Genomic DNA, 27,855 nt, shown 5'->3' on the forward strand with positions numbered 1-27,855 from the left:
AACACTTGCATGGAAGTATTACTGCAACAAAATGTTTTCTAAGTAGATTTTTTACCAATTGAACACATTTGTTTCTGTGGTGTTAAATACATAAAGGCATATTCTATAACTTGGCTGTGATGGTATAAATCTAAATTTCTGGTTTATTTTCACTTTTTAAATACAAAGTGTTGAAATGCCTACTGTTAAAAAATAAAAAAGTTATTTGATAAAAAAAAAATGTTGAATGAATTCCTTTCTTAAAAGCTATTACAATAAAAAAAAATAAGAGAAAGCTAAAATGATGATAATAATGATGAAAATCAGCAACTTAATATTTTAAATAATGAACTTTAAAAAATTGTTTTTGTAATTGCTGTAATTAATTACATAACACTTAAAAACATATTTTTAAGTTGTTTACTCATAAAAATTATGTTCCTCCAATTACTTTTTCCACATTATTTGAAATGATTTTTAAGCTACCAAATATTACGTAAATGGTAATTAAAATCACCTTTGATTATGGAGGATAATTAAATTCCCGTAACTCAATATAGTTTGTTGGTTCAATCTAATTTCAACATAAGTTATCATAACTCAAAAAGAGTAATGGAAACTGTTGCGTTAATTTTTTTGTTGAGCTTAAACAATAGTTTTTAGAGTGTATGTTTCTGATGAGTTTCAGCCCTAGATCCTTCACAGATCATCAGTAGTTGTTCTGTTCCGTATGGCTGTAATTCCTGCTCTGACCACAGTGTGGTGTGGTTAAGATGGTCGGTGTAATTAGCGATGTCCTGTTAGTACACAGGTATGTCTGCCTGATTATCTGTAATTCCAGCTGGTCTGAAAGTCCAAACTGATGATTTTCCAAGTATGTAGAAAATGAAAAGGCTCCGCTCACATAAAACTGAACATATGTCATTGTTTTAGGTAACACTCATATGAGAGTAAACTGAAATATTTTAAGTGATCGCAGAGTTTGACCATTTCTTTACATTTGATTTTTTTGCCAATTATTTGTCTTCCAACTTATGAAATGCTTCAGACTGCTCTTCACTGACTCACAGAAACATGTAAAATAATAATGTAAATAAAAACTGAAGCAGTGAAGCGTCTAAACAAATCTGTGCCACTGACAAAACTTGTGGGAAATAAATGAGAGTGAAAAAGTGAGTGCTGGGAAAGAAAAACAGGACAGACTCTCACAGGTACACTTATGATGATTTTAATAAGTCGAAAATACATTAAAATTTAAAGGACACTCAGATTTTCTGCTCAGATTACATGTTTGATCTTAAAATAATAAAAATCATTTCATCCTGAAGCTTTTACAAACAAGCTGAATGTTCCTGATGTAACACAGCTAGATCCCAGCAGCAGAACCACAGAAATGTACATCACATCTGCCAAAAGTATGTGGACGCTGTGCCGGTGCGGTCATCCTGACAGAGTGAAGATGAAGTCCTTTCATAGTAAACTGATTATTTCTATAAATGAAGCTGGCTTTGTAACAGGAAGCAGAAAAAAACAAAGCTGTTGTTTCGTCGCGTTTTTTTAAGGCAGTGAAGGATTTTACTGTAACTGTGTTCAGCTGTAGTTCCTGTTCTCTGTCTGTGGAGGCGCTGTACTAACGTAGCTCTGCTGTGTGTAAACGTATCACTGAAGAACACTGTTCACATACTTTTGGTCTGGTCTGCCCTTTTTGTGTCCGCTGCATAGCTTTTAGAACATTTCAAACTCAGGCCGACAGCTTTTGAGGAAGAGCATGAGTGAAGATCGAGACCCCAATCAGATCTCTTTGGATGTCGGACTCTCCTCTCAGGTCCACAGGAGGATCCAGATGTGCCCTCAGTCTGACCACAGTTGGAGGCACGAATCACTCCGACAGGAAGTGAACAAAGGTGCGAGGAAACACTCCCCGCCTGGTCGGATCGCTTTCGATGTGACCGATCTGAAACGCAGACGGTGGTTAAATCACAACCTGGACAACGGGTCAGGATTGTTCTTCAGGTGGGTTTTCATCTAAACGCACACACATGCTGTAATAAATGTTGTGAAGTGAATGAAGTTGTGCTGATGATGCGTTTCCTGTGCTGGAGGCGTTTCTCACTCACCCACCACTCGCTGTCCTCCTCGCCGTCCACCACGATCAGCTCTCCCTCGCTGAACGTCAGCTCGTCTGGACTGTCCGCTGCACAGTTGTAGATGGCCCTCACCCTCTGAGGCCTCTGCTTCTACACACACACACACACACACACACACACGCACGCACGCACGCACGCACACATTTAGCAGTAAAGCTGTGTTACATGCTGGACTTGTGATGATGACTGTGTCTGTGTGCAGAAATAAATGAGGTGGTGTGTTTGAGGACTTACAGAAAATGTAGTTCTGGGTTTGCGGGGTGGAGGAGACGGATTATGAGGGGACACGATCGGACGACCTGCCAAAGAGAGATAAAGCCCCCACAGACTTCAGAAAAAAGTTTCTCTTCTGTAACTTCACCTTTGTTTGAACCAGAGGCGGAGGCAGACATTTGATACACCCGGGGCTTAGGCCTAAAGGGTAGTATGCATGTGGGATTGGGGGGGGGTAGAAATGACTGAAAGATTAATAGGCTCTGTTTTGAGTTTTGTTAAAAAAAGGAATGACTTCATATAGGGAAAAATATATATCACATATGCAGGACACCTTAAACTAGTTTTTTAATTAAGCAGCAAGGCAGAACAAAATCAGGGCTGCATCACGACACGAGGACTAAACCCCAAATCAACCAGACCCAGAACTGATCCGGAATTAAAACAGGACACAACAGTTCAAAATCAGGACTACTGAGGACTTAACCAAGACAGAACCAGAATCAGAACTAGATGATAGTAGCACTAAAAATCATCATAGACCTGCACTACACTTATTTTTTAATTCTACCAAAGTACAATATTTAGATTGAGAAAAGTTTATTTAATTATTTAGCCTTGTTGTGCAAACAAGCCTGCAAAACTTAATTAATGTAGAATTTGAAAAATAGTAAACCTAAAAAGAAACACTAGGTACGAGATACATGAGGACCTATGATACGGTGATACTTTTGGCAAACAACCATTTGACTAACATGTGTGTCTCACCTGCTCTCTCTCCCTCTCTGTTCCTCTCTCTCCCTCTTTGTGCTGACAATCACGGCAAACATCAACATCATCAAACATACAGTGGAAACCAGATATTTACATACTCTTCAGATAAAAACACTTTTTTAATTGTAACATCAAATCAGACTAAATGTTTATTTTTTTTAGATTGATAAATATAAAAACATATTTGTTAACTTTAAGAGTAAAGAGAGAAACTATCTGTTTTCTTAATTGTAAATGGCACCAAATTGTATTCAAAACTGAGCCACACTTATGGAGCTCCACAGTTCTTTTTCTGGTGTTTTGGTTGACATCTCTTGATTTTCCCATTTCAAAGAAACAGGCTCTGTGTTTTGCCTTATATGCATCCACAGGTGTGTCACCAATTTACTCACATGGACTCTACGAACCTATCAGAAGCTTCTTCAGCTCAGAATGGAATCGTCTGCAGTTTTCTTATTAATTAACAATAAACTTAGTGTATATGCACTCCTAAATTTGATGAAAGTGATAATAAAATGACAGCTCTCTCTCTTATTCCGACATTTAACTAATTCAAAAGATCTTTCAATATTTATTTATCCAAAACAAGTTTACTCTAAATTGATGTTTAACAGTAAAAAATGTTCTTGTGTTTTCCATAAAGTGTATGTAAATATCTGGTTTAAACTGTGAATATACTGCTGTGTATTGAAATTCCTCTAGCCGTTAGCATGCGTCCGTACTAGCTCCCCCGGGAAATCTCGCATGTTATCACGATAACAGCGCATGTCCCCCCCCTCGGCCAACGCGGATGCAGCCAGTGACTCTCTCCACTCTGTAGTCAGCAGACTGCAAACGCAATCACTTCTCCTAATATCAGGGGACTTTAATCATGTCTCACTGAACTCCACACTGTCCACCTTCACCCAGTATGTGACACGCCCAACCAGAGACAATAAAACACTGGACTTACTGTACACCAATGCAGAAGAGGCATACAGTTCATCACCTCTCCCTCCCCTGGGCAGATCTCATCACAACCTGTGTATGAGCCCTTATTGTGCAGGAAGCTACCAGCTGCCCGAACAGTGCAGAGATGGTCAGAGGAGAGCGAGGAGGCTCTTAAGGACTGTTTTGAGTCTACTGTGTGGGAGGTGATCTGTGACGACCACAGAGAGGACATTGACAGCCTTGTGACATGCATTACGGACTATATCAACTTCTGTGTGGATAACGTTGCACCCAGCAGGACTGTGCGCTGTTTCTCCAACAACAAACCTTGGATTAACCGTCCTCGAGCAGAAGAGGAGGGCCTTGCAGAGAGAGCTGGAGGACTGATAAGGAAAGGGAAGTTCAGCTACAGGCAGAAGATGGAGAACCAGCTTCAACAAAACAACTTCTCCCACAACTCCACCCAGTGCTTCCTTCAGAAGTTCTCTGACGACTTGGCAATAGTTGGCCACAGTGATGGGGACGACAGGGAGTACAGAGAACTGACCCACGACTTTGTGGACTGGGTCCAGCAGAACTACCTCCAGATGAACACTAGTAAAACCAAGGAGCTGGTGGTAGACTTCAGCAGGCACAAACATCCTCCACTGCAACCACTAAACATTCGATGCATGGACATTGAGACTGTGGACAGCTACAGGTACCTTGGTGTTCATCTGAACAATAAACTGGACTGGACTCATAATTCAGACACCCTCTACAGAAAAGGGCAGAGCAGGCTGTACCTGCGGCGGAGACTCAGGTCTTTTGGAGTGAAGGGCCTATTCCTGAAGACCTTCTATGACTCTGTGGTGGCCTCAGCCATCTTTTACGGTGTGGTCTGCTGGGGTGGCAGCATCTCTGCTGGTTCAGGAAGAGACTGAACAGGCTGATCCGGAGGGCCAGCTCTGTTCTAGGATGCCCGCTGGACCCAGTGGAGGTGGTGAGTGACAGGAGAATGGTGGCTAAGCTGTCATCCCTGGTGGACAACATCTCTCACCCCATGCAGAAGACTCTGACAGCACTGAGCAGCTCCACAGTGTAGGACAGAGCGATTTCGCAGGTCTTTCCTCCACACTGCTGTCAGATGTATATTGCATTTGTATTTTATTTTATTCTATTGTGTACAGTATCTTATTTTTATCCTATTCCAGTGTTTTTCTATGCAACTTTGCACTATCCACTTTCTGCTGTAACAAAACAAATTTCCCATGTGTGGGACTAATAAAGGTTATGTTATCTTATGTTATCACATGGGAAAAGACCCAGGGAAACAGAGTTAACGCTAAAAAACAATAAAACCCCTGAAAACCACGAATTTCACACTCGAGCCTCAACTCTCATGGCCTGGTACCAAACCACTCACAGACCCAAGGGGTGGGAACCACTGCAGTAAAGCACCAGAATATCTGACATGGCACGAAACTGCAAAGATACCCTTAAGTTTCACACAGAGAAACATCCAGTGTTGAGGTTTAATGAGCACCTGACCTCATTAAACCATGACGGGGGTATTTCACTGATGTATTGTACACCATAATCACAGCTTTCCTTGAATGAGTGACATCAGAGATCATGTGAGTGTGTTCTTGCAGGTCGTGGTGTTCCACAGAGCTCTATTAACAGTCCCTTGTCAAAGCACAAAAGTTTCAGCCTTTTAACAGCAGTTATGTTTTTATAACACACCTGCTTACATCATATTCAGGCTTAAAGTTTGACACAGGTGCCTGTAGCTGCTAGCTGTCTGCTAGCTTCACCTGAACTGGATGTCTGCACCATGTTTGTGCTGCTGGAGCCTTTTAGAGCATTTTTAATGACATCTTACGACCAATAATATGCTGCTGTGAGTTACTGTACTAACATCCAAGAAGGCGGTGCTGCAGCCTGAGTGAAATTCAAATATTTTCATGTTACTGATTGTGGATATTTTAGTGTGTGTGCTCATGTGTGTGTGTGCGTGTACCTTGTTTTTCCAACGGAATCGTGCCTGCAGGTCTCTGAGGAGGAGGAGGAACCCTCGCTGCTCTGTAATCATAAGAACAACATTAAACTGGTGTGCTTCCTCCCAGCAGACCCAGCTCAATCAGACCAGTACGTACGCGGGAGGAGAGACAGGGGCTTTGGATCCTGGTGGTCCTCTGTGTTGGTGGCTGGGTGGGAGGAGAGGAACTTTATGCTGGGGTGGTGATGGAGGTGGGATGCAGGGCGGTGGCGGGACTGGAGGTGCTGTAGGTAGTCCTGTCGGCAGGGGAGGCAGAGGAGGGAGGGGGGCAGTCTTGGCTGTGGCGGCTTTGGTCTCCAACATGCCGGTTCTCCTGCTGGGCCCAGGAGGAGGAGGAGGAGGAGGAGGAGGAACCAGTGAGAGCACTGGGAGAAGAGGGCAGAACAAGAGTCAAGAAAGCCCTGAGCAGTGGCTCCAGGCACACCTCCACAGTCAGAGCCTGAAAGCAATCCAAAATGCTGCAGCAAGAGTACTGACAGGGAACAGAAAGAGAGAGCATATTTCTCCTATATTGGCTTCACTTCACTGACTCCCAGTTAAATCCAGAACAGAATTCAAAATCCAGCTCATATACAAGGTCTTAAATAATCAGATCCCATCTTATCTTAATGACCTTGTACCACCATATCACCCCATTAGAGCACTTTGCTCGTGCAGTGCAGGCTTACTTCTTGTTCCTAGAGTATTTGAAAGTAGATGGGATGCAGATTCTTCCATTTTCAGGCCCCTCTTCTGTGGAACCAGCTTCCAGTTTGGATTCAGGAGACAGACACTATCTCTACTTTTAAGATTAGGCTTCAAACATTCCTTTTTGCTAAAGCATATAGTTAGGGCTGGATCAGGTGGCCCTGAATCCTCCCTTAAGCTGGGCATACACTGTGCGATTTTTTTAGTCACGTTAATCAGCTTCTGCTCAAACTGTACAATTGACTTGCAGGGGTTAGAAGTTTGTAGGTCACCATGCAGGGTCTCACACTATGCGGCCTGATGCTCTGATGCGACCTCAGTGCTCACACTGTGCATCCCTAACATGAAGGTTATAAAACAAAATCTGTCTCTCGCTCTTCCTCTCTGTCTTTCATTCACACAGACATACAACCACCATCAGAAACAGGAAAAAAATAATTTTTCCACTTAACAAACTCATTCACCCAATTAAACAGTTTGAAAAGTCAATCTCTTCACTTAATCTGACTCATGAGGTTATTTTAAATGAAATAAACAATTTTACACAAAAGAAACATTTGGTTACACCCAATTGACATGATCAATGACATCATAACCTATAAAATCAGGAAGTACTGGGGCAGCCCTTCCCACATACCTGTTTTACACATAGGACCTGCTCAAAGGAACACACAATGGTAAGTATAACCAAACTATATAAACAAATGAAAGATTGTTCTTAGCTTTAAGAACATTTGCACAGATGAAATGAATATAACCAATGCTAATACAAACAGACCCGGGATAGTATGTAGAGCCAAGATTACATGTGCTTATTTTGTGTTCTATAAGATAACAGAACACAAAATAACAATTTATGCATGTGACAAATGGTAAATGAATTCAGTCCTAGCCACTTTGTCACAATACTACACGACGCATGACACACGATGAAGGTGAAACTCGGGCCGATCACCAAAATGGTCACACGACTGAAAAAAAAAAATTGCCTCAAAATGGGCCAAAAGTCGCACAGTGTATGCCCAGCATTAGTTATGCTGCAATAGGTGTAGGCTGCTGGGGGATTCCCATGATGCACTGAGTGTTTCTTCTTCTTCCTTCACTATGTGTTAATAGACCTCTCTGCATCATGAATAAATCATGAATGAATCATATGAATCATAATTGTTATCAATCTCTGGCTCTCTTTCACAGCATGTCTTTTATCTTGTCTTCCTTCTCTCACCCTAACCGGTCGCAGCAGATGGCCGCCTGTCCCTGAGCCTGGTTCTGCCAGAGCTTACTTCCTGTTAAAAGAGATTTTTTTTCCTTTCCACTGTCTCGAAGTGCTTGCTCATAGGGGGTCATATGATTGTTGGGTATTCTCCGTATGTATCTAGGTTTCTACCCTACAATATTAAGCGCCTTGGGGCGACTGTTGTTTTGATTTGGCCATGTATAATTAAAATTGAATTGAACTGAATTTAAATTCATTGAATTGAACTGAACTGGATTAAATTGAACTGAACTTGAATTGAATTGAAAGCCTCATACAGCCGGTTCATACCTCAGAAAGAGGACAGAACTGTCTGCTCTTTTCGTGAAAATAAAGCAACAAAGCCAAATAAAGCTGACGGACGCAAAGAAAAACATCACAAACGAGACCCTCCGCTGTGGATCTGACAGGAAGTCCACCCACCGTACTTGGAGTTCCTCTCCGGCGTTTGAGGGTTGGGGGGGTCGGAGGACGACCGCTGTCTGCCTACTGATTCCACGGAGGTGCCTTTATTGGTACCTGATGGTGACAAGACAGAATCAGATCAATTTTATTTCCTCACTTCTTCACAGGGTCTGAACAGCAGAGCTGATCTCAGCCCAGGCGCCCTCTGACCTCTGCTGGGTCCTCGGGGAGGAAGCGGGGGCGTTGGGCCGGGGGGCGGCAGGTTCACATTCAGCATGGTGCCGTAAGTCTCGTTGCTAATAATGGTGCTGGGGATCGCAGGCCGCTGCTTGTCTAATGCCAGGGAGGCAACATCCCACGCCAGCGCCGCCAGGTTGGGCTGCACGGGTCCACTTCCAGGCACAAAGCAGCTGACCGGGCGCTCCTCCCGCCGCTGTGGGATGGGCTGCAGGACCCACAGAAAACACAGGAAGTACACGGTCACTTAAAGCCAACAGAAAGTTTAATGCAGGACGTCAGAAAAGCAGCCTACCTTGTCCTCCATCTCGTCATCGCTCTCATCCAGGTCTTCGTTTTGCAGACGCCACTCATACTCGACGTGAACATGGACGTTAAACTTTCCGGTCTGAGCCTGAGTCAGCTGGAACACATCAATCAAACTTTATTGGTACAGACACTCGACAGCACAGGAACTGCTTTACTTTGAACAGCCTGGAAGTGTTTGGATTCTCACCAGTTCTTCGCACTCTTTGTGTCGCATACGTTTGGCAATGTCCAGCGGTGTTTCTCCTGCATCGTTAGCTGTGGACACAAATTCAGTCATTCAGACTTTTGGTGAATTATGTCAGCACATTGTTTCCAAAAGGGAAAGATGATTAGATCTGCACTTTTCTTGTGTTACTGCAGGTTTTTCTCCCCCTGAAAAGACAAAGTACTCAGCTCTGTTTGTTCTCAAGACATCATTTAAATTTTATGTGATGGTAGAAACAATAACGGCCCCAGATGAGGGTCACACCAGCTGTGAAACTTGCTTTTATTTCTTCAAACCTCACAACAATAAACTAGAGCCAGGTTGGCTGGTTATTTGAACTTGACCTTCATCATTAGTGCCCATGTCAAAGTTCCTCTTATAAAACATTTCAAGAAACCTTATCGAGTGATATATCATATTAAAGGGCATGAAAAGAGCTGTACCACACACTTTTTCTTTTTTTTTTCTAAAATGACATCCAACGACTTTACAACGATGTCATAAAGTTTAGAACAATCACACACTGCATAAATACATCTTAAAACCTCAAGTTTGGACAGATTTCAGACCAGTCGTATGGTAAAAGATCATAAAAAGCAACATTTGAGTGTGTAATGCTCATATGAATGATATGAGCACTTGTCACTCATCGTCAGCATTCAGCACGCTCTGATATATGTGCAAGTGTGTGTGTTCTTACTGATGGACACTGAAGCTTTCCCCCTCAGCAGCAGTTTCAGGCACTCGCTGTTGTTGGTTAGGCAGCAGTAATGCAGCGCCGTGTTTCCTCTGGTCGTCTGCTTGTCCAGGTTACCGCTGAAACACAGACCCGGTCACTACACACATACACACACCTGGAGAACAGGTATTTAATTGAACAGTCACACCTGTTTTGTCCGAGGAAGTCGACAATGTGGAGCGAGTTTCTGTCACCCATTCGGACCGCCAGGTGGAGCACCGTCTCCCCGGGTTCCTGACACACACACACACACACACACACACACACACAGTCAGTCTGCAGAGCAACAACGGACACCTGCACAGAGCTGTGTCTACGTGTTACTGAATGGACACACAAAGCAGAGCTTAAGAGTAAAAGCTTAGTAAAAACAGACACAAAATGAGCACAAAGACACAACAGAGAGACGCATGAGTCAGTCCGTCAAACTCGTGTTAGAGATGAGGAGGTCATACATGTTCGTTGGGCTGTGGGATGGCATCCATCAGGTCCACCCCCTCAGCGTAGACTTGGATAAGCGACAGAATGTCTCGGTTCCTGATGGCCTCGTAGAGAGCCCGCAGCCTGGACGCGGCGTCGGTGCACTTCCGCCGGGCGAAGCGTTTCTCGGTGTACTTCGCTGTGATGTAGTCCTTCCTCATCTGCCTGCAAACCAGACGGACGAGTCACTACGACATCCTACTACAGCTCAGACTCACCTCCTGATGCCGTCACCTACATGTCGCTGGTTGGAGTTGGTTTGGTCACTTCCTGCGCTGACAGATCTGCCTCCATGATCTCATTGAAGCTGGCGTTTCCCACATTATTCGCCAACTAAAAGGCAACAAAAGCCCAACATCAACTCGGTTCTGGCTGTAGCTCCTAAGATTAGACACGTGATCACACTTCCTGATTCTTCACAGCTGAAGACGACTGACATGCTCGGCAAGGGTTCTGGTTCCCTGATTATTCCAGAAAAGGTTTGCAAACATTCAGAATGTCCCTTCCATTCACGTCTTCACACAGGTGAATATAATGAGGTTAAGAGATTTCAAAGAAACAGTTTTAAACGAATCAGGAGACAGTCTTGCAGGATGGTAAAAATCTGAGGGTTTTTTGCTTTGCTTTTTTGGCTTTTTCCTGCAAATATTTTAATTTTATTTAACAGATTAAAGTCATGATGAAATGAGTCACCGCAAACTGACAAACAGAATGCTCTGACCTTCTGTCGGGACAGTGAAGTGGACTCACCAGCAGCTCAGAGGTTCCCAGGACGTCCAGGTCCAGACTCTGGATCCTGGAGTAGTGGACCCCCATTTCTCTGTGGATCCCTGAGCACTCAATACAGATCAGCACCCCGAGGTTCGTGGACAGCCAGGAGGGATCTGTAGAGGGTGGGTGGGGGCACAGAAACAACAAGCGGTGCCTTCACATCCTCAAAATGTAATTTCAAGACTAAAGAAACAACAAAGTGAATGAGATGAATTAACAATCTGCTGACAGACAAACCTGGAAAAGAATTCTGGGAAGTTTCTGCAGCTCTGAGCAGAAATGTGTTTGGACTACAGGTCCACGTGAGGAAGCTGAGTGAATACTTTTGGCAATATAGTGAATGTTGAATATATAATTGATAAAAAAAACTGTATGTTATTAATCTAATCTTTGGACGTGCTGAGATGAACAGATGAAAACGTGTTTTGTGGTGTTATTAGAGAGACTGTTGATGCGCCCTCTCTCATGACACTAACGTGTTCTCACTTCTGTAAACCATGACAGGAAATAGAAGTGCTATGAAGTTCCACATCAAGTGTTCACAGTGCAGTTCAGTAAAACCATCATCTACAAGAATATCAGCTAGGTTTAAAGCAACAGACCAACTAAAAAAGTTGCATAAAACAACTTCAATGCCAAAAACAAAAAAACCCCACACAAAACAACCGCAAAGGAAAAAAACTGCCTGAAGGCCCAGAGCTTTCCACAAGCAGTCCTGCAGAGGTCAGTGGGGTTAGAACGCCGGCAGAACTAAGAAAGACTCATTCAAGCGTCACTACTTTTTTGACCTGACCGTGAGTGACTGGACTTCCGTGTTTAATCTTTGAATTTTGTTTCCTTTCATGAGTGGTGTTTGTTTGAGAGAGACTTCTGAACAATTCTGACCTGCAGCTCCACAGTCGCAGCAGCTGTTGTTTCCAGTCCTCTTCTTCACCTCTCCCACAATGGACTTGGTCAGCTCCTGGACGATGTTGTTCTCACCCTCGTCCTGGTCTCCTTTGAACGCCTTGTTCAGCGCCTCCTCCTTGCTGTTCTGCAGCACCGACACCCAGCTAAAAAACACCAAACCATAAGCGCTCGCAGTAGCGCGAAGCCCGGCAGCTCAGGCCATGCCTGCTCGTACTTACATCTGACACTCGGCCTCGTCCTCGGCCTGGAAGTGGTAGGTCCGGTCATCTGTGGGGGGGGGGGCACGAGACAGAGTTTAGACTTTACACACATATATACAGAGGAACATGTGAGCAGGAAGTCTGCAGCATACGGGAGAACAGGTCGAAGCTTTTCTTCTCCTCATCGGGGTTCCTCTTCACCTGGCAGGTGAGCAGGTTGACCTTGGCTGGAGGTTTGTTTGGCTGCAAGACAACGAGAGGAGGTGAGAGCTCAGCTCTGACTGAACCTCACTCAGATATCAAACATTCAGCGTTACAGAGAAAAGATCCTGAAACTGTCACAGAGTCTGTACTGCTATATACCATAACATGGACAATAGTTGGATCCCAGTTAAGTTCAGCCCACAGCAAGAACCTGTAAGGACTTTAAGCTGCACAACTCAAAACCTTCCCTCATCTTGCAAAACATCTGCACATATCATTTAAAGTTCTGAGATGATTAACCTCAGTGACTTTCTGTAATCTCATTTTCTACTGTTTTCTGAAGCCTGATGACTTTTGATCCTCTGGCTTTTCATGCCACAAAACGTCTCATTCATAAGGAAACTATTGATGAACCACAGGGTTTTCCTTTCCTCCTCTTGCCTCCACCACTGTCTCCTGCCTCCCTAAATGGGCGTACCATGCGGGCCCCACAGTTCACCCATACATACCCACTATGGGCCCATGGACCCGTTTTAAGTCTGGTAGACTAAAGTTTTATGACGTTTTTCCTTCACATTTTTGATATCAGAGGATCTTCTGCAGCTGACGGTTCTACTCCCCAAAGCAAGGCAAGAGTCAGGTTTCAGAGCTGGAGCTGATCATCATGCGCAACGTTTGTATCTTTGTGTTCAATTCATTTTGATCATGTAAACAAAATGCAATTTAGGAAAAGAAAAGAAAAACTAAACTAGAAATACCCTCCAATATCGCTTCACCTATCCTCAGAAAGGAGTGGGAATGGGAGTGGGAATAAGTGCACATTGGACCATAAGACGGATGAACTCGGTGAGCTGACCTCAGATGGAGCACTGCGAGGACTCTGTCTGCAGTACCTGTCTTCATTTGAGTCTGAGTGGTAAATGTGGAAGGTTTCTACCAGCTGTGAAGGGTTGGCGTAATCCTGGACATGTTACACTGAAGAAACGTGTCTCTGAAGGAATGCTTTCATGAAGGAACATTACTCTGAAGGAGGGATGTACCCAAGGATGTACCGACAGCTATCAAGAAGGTGTAGGTTACCTTGGAAACCCGGTTCTCAGAAACATGAGTCTAATCTTGAAATTTACCTTAAATAGAACTGAAGATATGTGTTACTGTGAATCTGTAGATATGAGGTTTGTTTTTCTTTGAATTTGCTTTTCAGCAAGCTCAAGGAGAAACAAAAGGCTGAAAGTTAAAGAGAAACAGTTAAGAAGAATTAGAAACTTTCTCTCCAGCAGCCCTCAGATTTCAAATCAAATCCTTTTCCCACCCTTTTCTTTTAATCATTTTCCTTCTGCTCTTTGTGTTCTGCTAGCTCAGTCCTGATTGGCCATTTGACTGCTCAAACTTCAAAATAAAAAACAGAAGGCAGAAAAGAAACTAAAAAAATAAATAAATAGATAATGTACTATTTAACCCCACTTAATGTAGACCAGGAGTAGGCAACTCCAGGCCTCGAGTGCCGGTTCCTGCAGGTTTTAGATATCACCCTGGGTCAACACACCTGAATCAAATGACTAGTTCATTACCAGCCCTCTGGAGAACTTCACGGGATGTTGAGGAGGTCATTTAGCAATTTGAATCAGCTGTGTTGGAACAGGGACACATCTAAAACCTGCAGGACACCGGCAATCGAGGCCTGGAGTTGTCTACCCCTGATGTAGACGATAAACTCATGAGGAGATTTCTGATTGGACATGTAGTGCAGGCTGGAGGGCGGGGGCTTGTCATGGACCAATGGGAGAAGAGGACCTTACCGTCCCGTGACAGATGGTCAGGAAGCCGTTCTTCACCGAGCACTTTCTCTTCTGCCACACCTTCCTCAGTCTGACGAGGAGAGAGACAAAGCTTTTAGTGTGAAAGGTCATAGAGTGGAGTCGTGACTGAGGCAGCTACCACTAACACACGTGTGCAGAAGGAGGAAAACATGTTAAATCTGTAAATATGTTACATTTAACATTGAGTCTGTGTAGACTGACTAAATGCTGCCTCTGCTGGACGTCACAGGAACTGCATGTGCATGTCAGTCACATTCATATGGCATTCTGGGACACTGAGTTCGCTCACCCTTCACTTTTCTTGTAGAGGAAACCAGAGCGCTCGTTGCCGTGGGCTTTGTCACCCTGCAACTGATGGAGGCTGTAACCTGCGTTCTGTTTGGCCTGGGCGTCCTGTCAATAAATCAGACACTTTATGTGAAGCAGCTCTTATGACAGAAAGACGTGAGAACTATGACCCTACACAGAGTTCAGAGCTCAGAGCAGCCTCTGTTTGATGGACAGCTTTGTTAATCAACTTCCTTTCCAGTAACAGGTGAGCCTGTCAGAGCTCACCTGGTTATGCTCACCATCAGACTCATGACATCTGTTCAGACCATGTTTGTTCTAACTGCTGTGCGCATGTTAGCGACTCTTTACCCTCGTGTTTATCCTGCATTTTAACTGTGTTCATGTTTTCGGTCTGTGCCATCAGTCAAATGGATGTTACACCATGTTTGATGTTTTTTACCTCTTTCTGATCGGACTGCAGTGCCGCCTTCAGGGTGTCTCGGAGCTGAGCCAGCTGCTTCCTCTCGCCGTCCTGAGTCTGTTTGATCTGCAGAGGAAGAGAAACTCTAACTTTAAGCCCATTGTTGTGTTCGCACAGAGCGATCGGTAAGTGAGCTGTGAGCTTTAATGCTCCTGCAGGGAACACAAGCGTCCTCACCGCTGTCAGGTCTGTGGACAGTTTCTCTACGGCCGGTTTCAGAGTCTCCACAGCTTTCAGTCCATCCTGGAAAAAACTGAAGAAAAAAACGTCTGAGAACCTCCAAGGAAAAAGTGAATCAATAACAAAATTAATGTTTTAATATTCACACTTTATTATCTTTTCTTTAACACCTTACTCATACATGGACCTGTTGGTCACGTTTGGACATACTTGCACTGAGCATGGTAAAACTTGATGAGGTTCTGGAGGAAGTCTACTCCTTTCTTCACTTTGATCTCGTTCACTTTGAGCAGGTACTGCAGAGAAAAGCCAAAGAATCAAGAAAAACTGAAGAAAATAACCGTTACTGCATGACCAGTCCTTCCTTGTCCTCCTCCAGCTCTTCTAGGAGGACACTGAGGCATTCCCAAACCGCTGAGAGATCATCTCTGCATTTCCTGGGTCTGCCCGGGGTCTTCTCCTGGCCTTTAAACCTCATCTTGTTTAGGCATCCTGGTCAGTACCATCTCGGCTGGCTTTACTCTGAGCTGATCCTCATCGGGTCTCTAACAGCGAGCCTGGACAGCCTTCAGAGGAAGCTCGTTTTCACGGCTTTTTTTCTGTCACCTCTTTACCAGCATATCCACAGAATTCACCCTCCACTCCTTCTCTACTCATGACCAACAAAAAACCACGAGAAATACAGACTGAGCTGAAGATCAGCGCCTGATGAAGCCAAAAAAGCTACAAACCCTGAAAACCATCAAACTGGAAAACTTCTGAAAAGAATCCGTCACAGACCTCTGTCCACCAAATCTTCCACGTCATATAAAATCTGCGCTGACTGGTCGAGGCAGTAAAACAAACGTTGCTCTCGGTCTGACCTCAGAGGATAGAGATGATTGTTTTAGCATTCAGGTCACCTGTGTGACCTCTGACCTCACCTCGCACATCTGCAGCTGGAACATTCGTCTCTCCTTCTCCATCTCCTCTGCGATTTCTCCTCCGCTGAACTCCGTCCGAATCATGCCATGCATCTTGGCGTTCTCTTTCTTCTCTTTCTCAATCTTCGCTCTGCAGAGGTCAAAGGTCATGTTAAAATCTCAACACAAAAAAATGTGATCAAAACAACAAACTGAGGAGAAGAAAAAATAGAAAGATGCTAAAATACAGAAGCCAAGAAACGCCATGATTTCAATCATCATATTTTATCTTTTCTTCTTTTTTTGAGAAAAAAGGAAAAAAAGAGCATGTATCAGTCTGTGGAGACAGAAACAATAAAGATAACTTTATTCAAACATTCTCATTTAAATGCTGAATGAGTCGACTGGTTAACGTGTTCTCGTTTCTGTGATTTAACATTTCAGTGAGAGCAGCTGATAATGAGCCCTTCTTACAGTTTGGTCTCGTAATCCTTCCAGGCCTTATCGAACGGCTTCTTCAGATCCTGCAGGAAAAACAGACGTCACACAGTCACAGTTCATAAACGTACACACACACACACACACACACACACACACACACACACACAGGACTCTAACCTCTGAGTCACTCTGGAAATATTTCTAGATGATAGCATGTGCGTTAGATTAGAAAAACAAACACAATGGTGACCGTGTCACAACAGAGGTGTTTTAAATTCAGCCATTTAGTCTTTATGCCACGAGCCACAGCCTGCAGGACGACACCACCATTACAAACAGGAAGTTATGCTCATCGCACAACTACAAGAAAAACTGTTCAGTGTTTTGCAGAAATTAAATGTTGTATTTGGCACCTCAGGGCCACCTTACCTAACATGCCTACATTTTATAATTCAAGAAGCAGTTTTTTTTTAAATTATTCAAACTGAGCATAAAGCAGGAAAAATAATATTGAATAAATCAGAAAAAACAAAAAATTATCTTTTATTTCGATTTCCTGCTTTTGTTTTTTCATATGACAGGAAACGGAGAATTTTACAGTGGCTGGTTTGCTGCTGTGGTACAAAGATATTTAGACATTAATGTGGGACCCCAGCGTGATTTTATTTGTTAAATCTGAAGCTGTGTGTTTAAAATGATTACAGTTCTGATGTAATTATTGTAAATACACAGTCAACATGTCATCTAACCAAACATGATTAATTTTTAGCCACAGTAACAGGAAGTGAAGTGTAACTGAGCGAGTGTCTGCGGGTTTGTTTCAGCAGGAAGAAGAAAGTGACACCAACCCCTTTCACTCCTTTCAGGTCTCCTTTCAGCAGACTGTCCAGAGGGAATGTGATGATGTTGTTCATGTTCTGCAGCTGCAAACAGGAAGTTGTGTCACAGCACAAATGCGCAAAACACACCACACTTTCTACATTTAACACTTTTCACAATAAAATGTCTGATGTTTCACTCTCTGAGGCTGACTTTGGTTCCTCACCAGGTTCTTGAAGAGGGCTGTCAGCTCTCTGGTGAAAACGACAAACTTGATGAAGGCAGAGCCGACATCGCCGTCATCCCTGTCACCCCGGGTCAGGTAGTTTTCCCCGAACTTGTGCATGGACTGAACGTACTGCTCCTCATTTTCCACGTGAGCTACGACACAGAAAACACTTTAAATAAATGCGGACTGCAGCTCGGATCATCTTTCATTTAACTCCAAAAACAAAAATGATTAAACTCTGTGTGAAAACAAAAACCATCCACTCCACCATGTGGAAAAAACAAGGACAACAAACACGTGTGAATAAAAAAGTAATAAAATAAAAAGTAATTAAAAACAATAAATATAAGAGGAGACAAAGAGAATAAATAAAAATATGATACTAAATACTGAGAAAAACTGGAGATATATGAATGAACAGAAATAAAATACACACCTCAAATTAAAATAAACAAATCTAAACAATTAAAACATAAATATTTATTTTAAATATTTTAAACAAATAATGAATGTGAATGTATTAAAATAAATGTAAATTTATTGAAATTATATTTAAATTAATTTAAATGAATTTTATATTGCAACAAAAGATTTTTCCAAAAACATTTCTAGTTAATTTAATTTAGTCCCTTTTGATACGAAAAATTAAAAGTAGAAAAATAAAAGGAGAGAAACAAAATCTTAATTTTTTACAGTTTTTCGTATAATTTTTCAGCTTTAAATAATTCTGATGATTTAAAAGTGTTTATTGGGCTTCAGTTGGACATGTCTGTGTGTACCCGCTGCATTTCTTTAGCAGAGAAAATGGCCTGTTCCCCTCGAGCTGAGGCACCGAGCCGCTCTGAATCTTTGGTATATACATGGAGATTTACCTCCAACATAAACCTGCAGGTCACAGAGAGAAGCTAAATATTTCAGAACCTCTCTGCTGTCCACATATTTCTGGTCATGCAGTGCCTTCTGTCTGTGAAACTGCTGAATGATGCGTTTCCTGTCAGTTTTTGCAGAAGTGCTGAATAATGTTCGGATCTTGTGTGTTTGCTGAGTGTGTGAAGGACTCGGCCTTTCCTCTGTTTGCACTGTAGTGTGGATGTGGGCGTATCCCTCAGCATGCCGGGACACGGGGAAGCATGACAGGAATGTTTGGAGGTGAGACTCCACCGGCCCGAGCAGAGACCCACCAGCAGCACGCGGCTGCTGACGAACCCACCCCACCCGCACTGACCTGAATAAAAAAACTGCTTTTATTTTGGTAGTTTGTATTTGAGCGCAGTGTGCTACCACAAACAGGAAGTGACAGTCAAAGTGAGACTGTGGTGACAAGCGTTGTTATTTTGGGTCAGACTGACATGAAACTGCATCTCTCACCCAGACCAGACGAGTTGATGGCCTTCACCGACTTCTTGATCTTGTAGAGAACGGACCGGTCCAAGTCGAGAGCCTGAGGAGAAGAAACAGCACGCAGATTAGGAGCCATGCCTCTAATGCTTACATGTCAAAGTTAAAGAAAAAGTGTGTTTATAGTCAGTATGAACCGTTCACCACTGCTGGTGTTCATCTCAGACTGTCACCCTTCATACCCTGAGCTGACGTGCGTGGACGGACTGCAGAGTCTGCATGTTTTACCCGAAGCAGAGTTATTATCAAGACATCACACATCTAATAAGAGACTGATGAAAACAGTGCTGCTATTAAAGGTGCTTTTTTTTTTTAGCAGACACCTCTCACTCACAGAAACTGTTTCATTCAGACCTTTGAAGCAGATCTTTTTATTCTTGCAGTTCAACATAATCCGAAGACGCCTGCTGAGGGACAGCGCCCAGCGGCCACAGCTACTGACCTTCTCAAGGCTTTAGAATGCTGGCAGCATTTCATAAAGTTTAGTCAGTTCTTTTTGTGTTTTACTGTTGCATCAACTTTTGCCTCCCCCAAACATAAGCCTGGTTCTGTTAAAAGAAAGTTCTTCCTCCCCCCTGTCACCAAGTGCTTCCTCACAGGGGGTATTATTGTAGTATTATATTTATTATTTTAGGGTCTTTATCTTACAAAGCACCTTGAGATGTGCATTGTTGTATATTAATACATCTGTAATGAACTGAATCTTATGTTCTGAAAATGATCAGATTCTCTGTGCTGTTCCTGTTTCCTGTGTCCCTCCTCATCTGAGCGGTACAGTTTGGTGCATTAGTCCCTAAAATAAGAGCGCTGCTTCTGTGATCTGCAGGACATCACATGGAATCATCAGTATTGTATTGATTGGCACGATCAGCTCTGGCGAACACACAGAACCTGACATAGCCACGCCCACTGTATTCACAGGAATCTGGTTAGGGCTTCAGAAGGAATTCTTTCACCTGTTTGACGTACCCAAAGGGAGCTCATATTCTGTAAAGCCGGCGTGCCTGCAGGAGAGCTGATCTGAAAGCTAACGTCTTCTAGTTCCTGAAACTCTCCTCGTTAGCCTGAGGCTAAAACGCAGCCTAAATTAAACCTTTGAGTGGTAACACGAGCTACAGCATTAGCTTCATGTTAGTCAGGAACATGAAGTCTGCTTGTGTCTAACCCGAGGCTGTGGGAGGGAGACTGAAGAGGCCATGCGATCTAAGCCTTTACCATAGTTTGCATGACTGATGAGACCACAGAGGTTCAGTCACATGACCTTCAGGTGTTTTCCTGCCGACCTCATCTGTGGGGTTCACCTAAGCGTCTACAGCTCTGAGTCACAGGTCCATGACTCAGAGAGAAAAACATGCACTTGGTTATTCTTTGACCAAAAACTGGTTCAAGATGAGCCACTCATCAAACACCGGAGCCGATTTCAAATCTCTGCACAGAAACACAGCGAGGCGACAGGTGAGCTCAGGTGTAGAGCAGCGACTTCATTCAGCTCAGCCAAAGACCAAACAACAGATCGAGCACAAATACAAAGAACTCAGAAACAGCTCAACTCAGTACGGTGGATGATTGATGGTCTCACAGCACTGAGGTCCTGGCAGGGCCTTCTAGATAAATATTCATGGTCTTCTTGTGTTTGTGAGAGTTTACCTGCAAATTCACCAAAGCACTCACTGAAAAAGAGCTACAGGATGGGTTAAACGTAGAAAACACCGTTCCTACAGGATGAATGATGCAATAATCTCAATGAAACGCCTGCAAACACACAAACAACACACAGGGCAGGTCTCTGAGGACAGCGTTGAAATCTTGGTACAAACGCCAACAGGCTCATGTCACAGCAGCCCACCCACGAGCTTTCATTATGTCCCTAATAAGGGTGTTGCAAGGGTGTAAAGAGGTCATAAAGGTTAAATATAGTAACTTAGTGCATGATTGTACACCACATAGATCATTGACCTGGTCAGCAAAGATAAAGGGGGATCACTTCCTCTGCTGATACGTCAGTCAAACTGTCTGATCAAAGTTTACCAGCAGCCCCTTCAGACTGTTTCAGGCTGACGTCAGAGGATTCATATTTAATGATAATTAATGGTAATTACCCCTGTTACCTACTGAATTCATTTTCAGCACAAAGCTCTGGTTTTTCCCTGTGTTATAAATCAAGTACATCATTTCCCCCCCCCTTATCTACATCACACTCATGGTCAGTTTAGAATCACCAGTGATCCCAACATGCAGCTCTTTGGACTTTGGAACCTACTATGAGGTTGCAGGCAAACATCTAGGAGGATGTTAATGGATGAAGATGCCCAATTGACTAATCATAACTAACTGACTGGTAGTTGGCCTTCATCACTCTCAGCATGCATGCAGGTGTCTGAAGGCAGGTGAGGTTATTGGTGCCCTGACTTCTTTTCGCCCCACCTCCACCTGCAGACATCCTGACTTGGAGGCTGCAGGCGAGCAGGGGCGCTGCTTTGTCTTGTGAGGTCAGAAACGTCCACCAACGTGTGTCTAAAACTGTCTGCAGGACGTCGCATGTCCCCACCACCCTCACGGTTTTTACACTGAAGTTCAAAGAAACAGTCTGTAAAACTGTTAATGTAATGACTGTAAAATCATTGAGATTACAGTTATTGACTAAAAGTAATCATCATCATGAATTTTCCTGTAACCGAGTGGCAACAATGTAGAGCTGCTAAAGCTCACAGTAGTGGTGATATTTATTCAAACAGAGGTCTCAGGTCTACAGGATGAGGCACGAGCCAAAGTGTGGATTTGGAGAGTGGCAATCATCAAAACAGAACATTTCACAGCAGTTTTCTGACAGTAGAAGCAGCCGAGACGCTTCCTGTTTTTAGGGTTTCCTCAGTTTCACAGCCTCTGCACACCAGCTCTGCTCAGCTGCTTTTAACACGTGCAACAACACTAATTTTACATTAGTGAACGCAGGTGAGCAGATCAGTGTGACGAGTGGAAGATGAAGCAGATAAAGAAACCTGAATGGGCACAACACTGATCAGACCAGCAGGGACTGTGTAAAGTACTCATCTGCTGTTTTTACCATTCAGCACACTGATGCTGATTTCATGTGTTTACTGTAATTATTCTACCGTCTGAAGATGAGGGAGGAGCTGATGATTTATTGGAGACTTTAATTCCTTTCACATCACTTCAGACAAGTTGAGACACAACAGAAACAGAGATGAGCTTCAAACGTGAAGAGAAGAGCTTTAAAAGTGACCAAAGGAGAGAGAGAAAGAGGACGAGACAAAGAAAGATGACAAAGGAAAGAGGAGAGAATGGAGGGATTTAACTGAGAGGAAAGCAAAGATCGGAGACAGCAGGAGGACCAAGGTGAGGCGAATCATGTCGAGACTCGATCAGAGGAGTGAGGCTCTACCATCGCCTCGGGTCTACTGAGTGGGAACATCCCAGCATGCAACAGGAGGAGGAGGACATGATCAGCAGACCTGCGATTTCTACAGACCTCACGTCAGGTTTTCAGTTGTGCTTTTAAAGCATTCGCTGCAAGGACATAGATTTCTTCACTTTATGCTGAGAGGAACCAGCGTTCAACTCTGTGCTCTGAGCTGTAATCCAACAGCTCCTCAACAACAACAGATGGCCTCTACAACGATGGGGAAAAATATTTACTGTCCTTAGAACCAATAAAGTCTCAGAAGGAATCTGAAAAACTAGAAACCATTAAAAAAAGAAAAAGAAAAGAGGAACCCAAACAAAAGTCCCCACAAAAACACACAAAGTGAAATAAGAGATTGTTTAATCCATCCCTGAATCACGTGATCACCTCCCTAAAAAACATCCATGTTGTGTCTTCTTTTCAGAGCATTTGACTCTTTATGCTAAGAATTAATAAATAACCTCTCTGACACACTGTTCTATTTATCCATCAACAAGGAAACCTGTGAAAAAAATATTTAATGCCTTCATTATTGACAGGAAGCCATGAATAACCAATGGACTCCTGTCCTGAAAGACTTGCTGGCAACTATAACGTGATATCAAAGACTCAAAGAGAGAAAAAAAACTAAAACATGACCACAAAAGAGCATATATGTATTAAAACAACAACAACAACAACAACAACAACGTCCTCACTGAACAGCTTTCTGTCCCATTAACAGTCTCAGGCCAGTATGCACAAAGTGTGATCACTAACGCCTAAGCTTTTCCTGCCCTGAGGTCAGCTTTCAAAGACATGGCCAGATTTGTGAAACAATTAAATGAGCACACCTAATACGACCTAAGCGTGTGTTTTCTTATGCTCGGCCAAGATGTTTGATATAGAGGAGTTTCTAACTCCTTTAGTAAGCAAACATAATCAATGTTTGTCAATCACCTCCATTAATCAGCTATGTACCACAGGCCTTCAAGCTGGCAGTAGTTAAACCTTTACTAAAAAGGCCATCTCTAGACCTAGCGGTCTTAGCTAATTATAGGCGAATCGCTAACCTTCCTTTCATATCAAACATTCTTGAAAGAGTAGTTGTCAAACAGCTAACAGATCATCTGCAGAGGAATGGCTTATTTGAAGAGTTTCAGTCAGGTTTCAGAGCTCATCACAGCACAGAAACAGCTTTAGTGAAGGTTACAAATTCTTATGTCCTCTGACAGTGGACTCATCTCTGTGCTTGTCCTGCTAGACCTTAGTGCAGCGTTCGATACTGTCGACCATAATATCCTATCAGAGCGATTAGAACATGCTGTAGGTATTACAGGTACTGCACTGCAGTGGTTTGTATCATATCCATCTAATAGACTCCAATTTGTTCATGTAAATGGAGAGTCCTCTTCACATGCTGAGGTTAATCATGGAGTTCCACAGGGTTCAGTGCTAGGACCAATTTTATTTACATTATACATGCTTCCCTTAGACAGTATTATCAGAAGGAATAGCATACATTTTCACTGCTATGCAAATGACACCCAACTCTATCTATCCATGAAGCCAGATAACACACACCATGTAACACCGCTTCCATGTAAAATAGAACGTCAGCCTTCAGCTAGCTGTATAATTTAAACATGTATCAGACTAAGTTAACAGTTCATCTGCAAATTTTAATACAACTTCTGGAGGCTTATGCAGATTTTTCTCCATGTAACACAAACAGGAGCGGGCGGAGCAGCTGCAGAATTTGCTTTTCTTCATGTTAAAATGTGTTAGCTGCTTTGACAAAGGACTCCCGCTCGCTGTTTCCCAGTAAAGGTTTTAATGGTGGTCACAGGAAAAAAAATGTTGATCATAGGAACAGCTGCTGTGGATGCTGGAAACACGTTTTCTACCACTCAACCTGAGCTCACCAACTCAGTAATGGCTCTGCCTCTTTGCAGCGTGTAAACAGATTCCCTTCCATGTTAAACTGCGCCAGCATCATCATTACTTGTGTTTTTAATTCTGTTTAAAATTGGGGGCTGTCAGACTTTTCATTCATGTGCTGCTCATAAATATGCTTCTATTGAAGGTCTGTTTTTTATTTTCCAATATGGGTGAAACACTGCACAAAACCCAACGACATGGTCCAACGATGTGCTGCAGACATTTAACCTCAGTTTAGCACCAGGTCCACAATCTCCTCACTGTCCTTCACTGATGACAATCTCACCCACACTGAGGTGGTGCTCCACTGTAATGGAAAACAACCGAAACGATCCAGTCTAGGTGAATCGAGTTGAGCCGAGTTGGTGATAGTGGAAGAGTGGCTTCGCTAATACTACCTTAACCTTTCATGAATATTATCATTGAGTTTACAGTACAATCATCACGTTAATTTACTTTAAGATATTTTCTCTAAATACGACTAAAAACAGCCAGTGACGACTTCCTCCTGAGCTTGAGGGCAGTTTGGGGCCTTTCACATGTCTGTGCCCACGGCCCTGTTTTTTCCCAGGGCGGCCCTGTTTTTTCCCAGGGCATCCCTGTGGGGAAAGCCTTCAGCCCCATCTTATTCTCCCACCTGAAACCTTTGACCTTTAACTTCTGCTTCCTCATCTCTTCAGTTTTAGAAATATGCTTCATCATCGTGTTGCAAAAAGAAAATAAAAAGAAGCTGTTAAATCTTACAAAATGTCTACAGAAGGAAGTGTTTCTCTCAGTTCCTCTTTCGAATAAAACAGATTCGTTTGACGCTCTGTTGCTTGGAAAGTTTGAAAAGCAGTAGAAATCACCGTTTATTCACACTGTAGGTCCACAAACAGTGAAAACAGGCTGTGACTAAAACCCTCTTCAATCCCACACACGGGAAAACAAACCACGTTCATGAAAAAAGGAACAAACCGGACTTTCCAGGTATTTACAGAGAGGCTCAGTGGAAGCCTTTTTACCACCTTATTAAACTCTTATAATCCCCGACTTCCAACCGTGTGTGTGTGTGTGTGTGTGTGTGTGTCCTTGTTTCCTCACCTCCTCAAGAGCTCCCACCGCGTTCCTGCAGTGGCCCATCCGGGTAGTGAAGTTGGAGGTGGTTGGAGCTTTGTAGTCTTCATTGGTCTCGTCGATGAACTCCGTGACGCTGATCAGCTCCGGCATGGTGAGCTCCGGCAGACGCAAACTGACCGGGGGCGCAAAAATCCCGTCAAAACTGCAGCAGTGATCGCGCAGCCGCAGGTGGAGCAGCCACACCTGGACGCCTCAAGAGTGCCCGCAGCGTCACAGCCAAGATCCTCTGCTGTTCCCGCACGCGTCGCTGCTCATAGTCATAGGAGGAAGAGGAGAAGTCCGACCTCCATGTTTGTCCCGCAGCACGAATCACCGACAGCACCGACACATTCCAACACCCTCAGCTGCTTCACCTGAGCAGGAAGCGCACGGAGAGGGGCGGGGACACTGAGGGGGCGGGGACAGAGAAGGGCGCTCCCACCCTGCTGCTGTTTCCGCAAACCACAAACACGCACACTTACACACAGGTACATACCCCCCCCCCCCCCCCACACACACACACACACAGACAAAACACCTACACACAGAGAGACACACACTCACACAGTATTTTCACAGTCCTATCAGGGTGGGACTGGAACAATATGATGTTTAAAGTGTGAAGTCCTCTAAATTTTTACAAACGGTGTTAATGAGACACGGTTAAAGGAACACCCGAAAAGTATAATGCACCTTTATTTTTAACCCTTTGGTCAGCAGTGTTCTCACTTAGCTGCAGAGAACTATATTTACCATTAATATTTAGAGCACTCAGACATCCCCCAACACACGCACGCCATAAAAGCAGGGACACTGAAACAACACGAGGAAGCTGTGAGGCTCACCAGCACACAGCCTTACTAAAAACGTCTAAAGGCCCTCTCAGGACACGGCACGCGCTGCGCTGACCGCTAGCTGGAGCGAAGGACCCAAACTTTCGCTGACCGCAGCGCTCTGTTTGTACATCATTTTTTTGTAGCTGCTCTATGCGTCATTTCAAAACATGTATCTGACTTTATATCTTATACGAGAGTTTGTGTAGTATTATGTTCAAATGTTTAATAAAAACATGTATCGCTCATTCACAAAGAAGAAAGCTTTTAACTAGTGAAGAGTGTGTCGTTTCCACTACACTGCTTTCCTCCAGGTCCGCAGCCGTTGGAAAGGCTCTGGAGGTCCCCATACGTAAACTTGTGTCATTTTACACGACGGGCCACATCCAGCCCATTCTGATCTTATGTGGGCCGGACCGGTGAAACATTCTTTCTGCCAGTGCACAGACGTTTAACTACACATTTAATCCCTGAGATTAAATAAAAAAAAATGAAAAGCTCAACTCTTTGCTTATTTTAAGAAGTGAAAGTGTAAAATCACAGAAATCTGTAACTTCAGGCTGTTCAGAGTGTACCCCCATCTCTCACCGACCCTGACAAGGAAAAGCAGAAGATAATGGATGGATAGATACAACTTCGTTACTTTGCTGTAGCATGAATGGGCACTGATCTGTATCAGTAGGAATAGCTGTAAAACTTATGAAGATCTCTGTTCACACTTTTAGAATCTGGTCCCTGGGCTGTATGTTTTACAAGCCTGGTCTACACTGTGATGAACTCAAACAGGCATCACTGACGTGAACAGGTGACGTGTTTAATCAGGTGACTTCACCAAACAGAAAGCATAAAAGCCTTCCTGTCACACTGAGGTAAATCCTGTCTGTGTGCTGATCGTGTTAAACGAAGAGAAAGGCTCTGAGCCGGAATATCCCTCAGTCTGAACTCCAGCAGGCGGTCCTGAACCAGGAGGTGCTGCCATGTCAGACTAATTACATTTTTGCTTTAACATACAGTTGAACAGATGTGCCTAATAAACTGTCTGTGTGCATTTGTGTGAGATCCACACATGCTTTCAGACCTGTGCTGATATCTTTGTCAGTCATCTCCATCTAGTGGACAGATGGTAGAACTCGATCATCTGATGTGGTTTCTGACTCAGGTGAGGTTGTGTTTGAGATGCGTCAAACACATCTGGCTCCATGTTCACGGGGAGAAGGTTCTAGATTCAGCATTGTTGGTCTGCATGTCAGCCTCTTAGGTGTACACATGGGCTGTATCCCAATTCAGGGTCTGCAGCCTTAAAGTACGCAGCCTCAACGGTCCTCAAGGGCCGTGTACTCAAAGACCGCTAAGGCCGGAAGTGCGAGGCTTGTGAAATGGGACGGTCTAGCCTCCGTAGCGCTGCCCAGGTTGCCTAGCAACCATGATAGCTGGAAACGTGTGGTTGACAGAAATGAAGGAGAAAATATTTTGTTCGTTTGTTTGTTTCTACATGAGCTTTGTGTGATTTAATAAGTATCTGAGGCTGAGACCACAGGACTGTAAAACATGATTA

At 43.6% G+C, this 27,855-nt stretch overlaps 1 protein-coding gene across 2 annotated transcripts; it reads right to left on the reverse strand.

Moving 5' to 3' along the window:
• Window positions 1-1,184: 1,184 nt before the first annotated feature.
• Window positions 1,185-27,668, reverse strand: asap2b (ArfGAP with SH3 domain, ankyrin repeat and PH domain 2b). Of its 2 annotated transcripts, none has more exons than XM_085432710.1 (29): window positions 27,379-27,667; window positions 25,453-25,841; window positions 18,996-19,068; window positions 17,625-17,779; window positions 17,428-17,502; window positions 16,613-16,662; window positions 16,160-16,289; window positions 15,447-15,532; window positions 15,234-15,309; window positions 15,036-15,122; window positions 14,595-14,698; window positions 14,285-14,354; window positions 12,434-12,524; window positions 12,300-12,348; window positions 12,058-12,224; window positions 11,152-11,285; window positions 10,640-10,734; window positions 10,377-10,566; window positions 10,070-10,155; window positions 9,883-9,998; window positions 9,165-9,232; window positions 8,964-9,071; window positions 8,642-8,876; window positions 8,450-8,545; window positions 6,182-6,449; window positions 6,046-6,107; window positions 2,361-2,425; window positions 2,097-2,216; window positions 1,185-1,933 (listed from the first exon to the last, which is right to left on the reverse strand). In XM_085432710.1, exons 2-29 carry the CDS (start codon window positions 25,576-25,578, stop codon window positions 1,859-1,861), a joined length of 3,057 nt encoding a protein of 1,018 aa, XP_085288836.1. In that variant the 5' UTR covers window positions 25,579-25,841; window positions 27,379-27,667; the 3' UTR covers window positions 1,185-1,858. The 2 variants fall into 2 exon arrangements, with proteins under 2 accessions (XP_085288836.1, XP_085288837.1); XM_085432711.1 differs by lacking the exon at window positions 1,185-1,933 and adding an exon at window positions 1,942-2,004 and having other exon boundaries at window positions 27,379-27,668.
• Window positions 27,669-27,855: the final 187 nt, after the last annotated feature.

Source organism: Copadichromis virginalis, linkage group LG15, assembly GCF_057382275.1.
Source record: "Copadichromis virginalis isolate Kocher_CV1m ecotype Utaka linkage group LG15, C_Virginalis_male_GT1.1, whole genome shotgun sequence".
NCBI lineage: Eukaryota > Metazoa > Chordata > Actinopteri > Cichliformes > Cichlidae > Copadichromis > Copadichromis virginalis.

Coding starts and splice junctions, on each gene's coding strand:
- asap2b (XM_085432710.1), bottom strand. CDS start 25,578: ATGCCGGAGCTGATCAGCGTCACGGAGTTCATCGACGAGACCAATGAA. Junction 15,533..16,159: donor TCCAGCTGCAGATGTGCGAG/GTGAGGTCAGAG, acceptor TTTTCTCTGCAG/TACCTGCTCAAAGTGAACGA. Junction 10,735..11,151: donor TGGGAACCTCTGAGCTGCTG/GTGAGTCCACTT, acceptor GTTGCCTTTTAG/TTGGCGAATAATGTGGGAAA.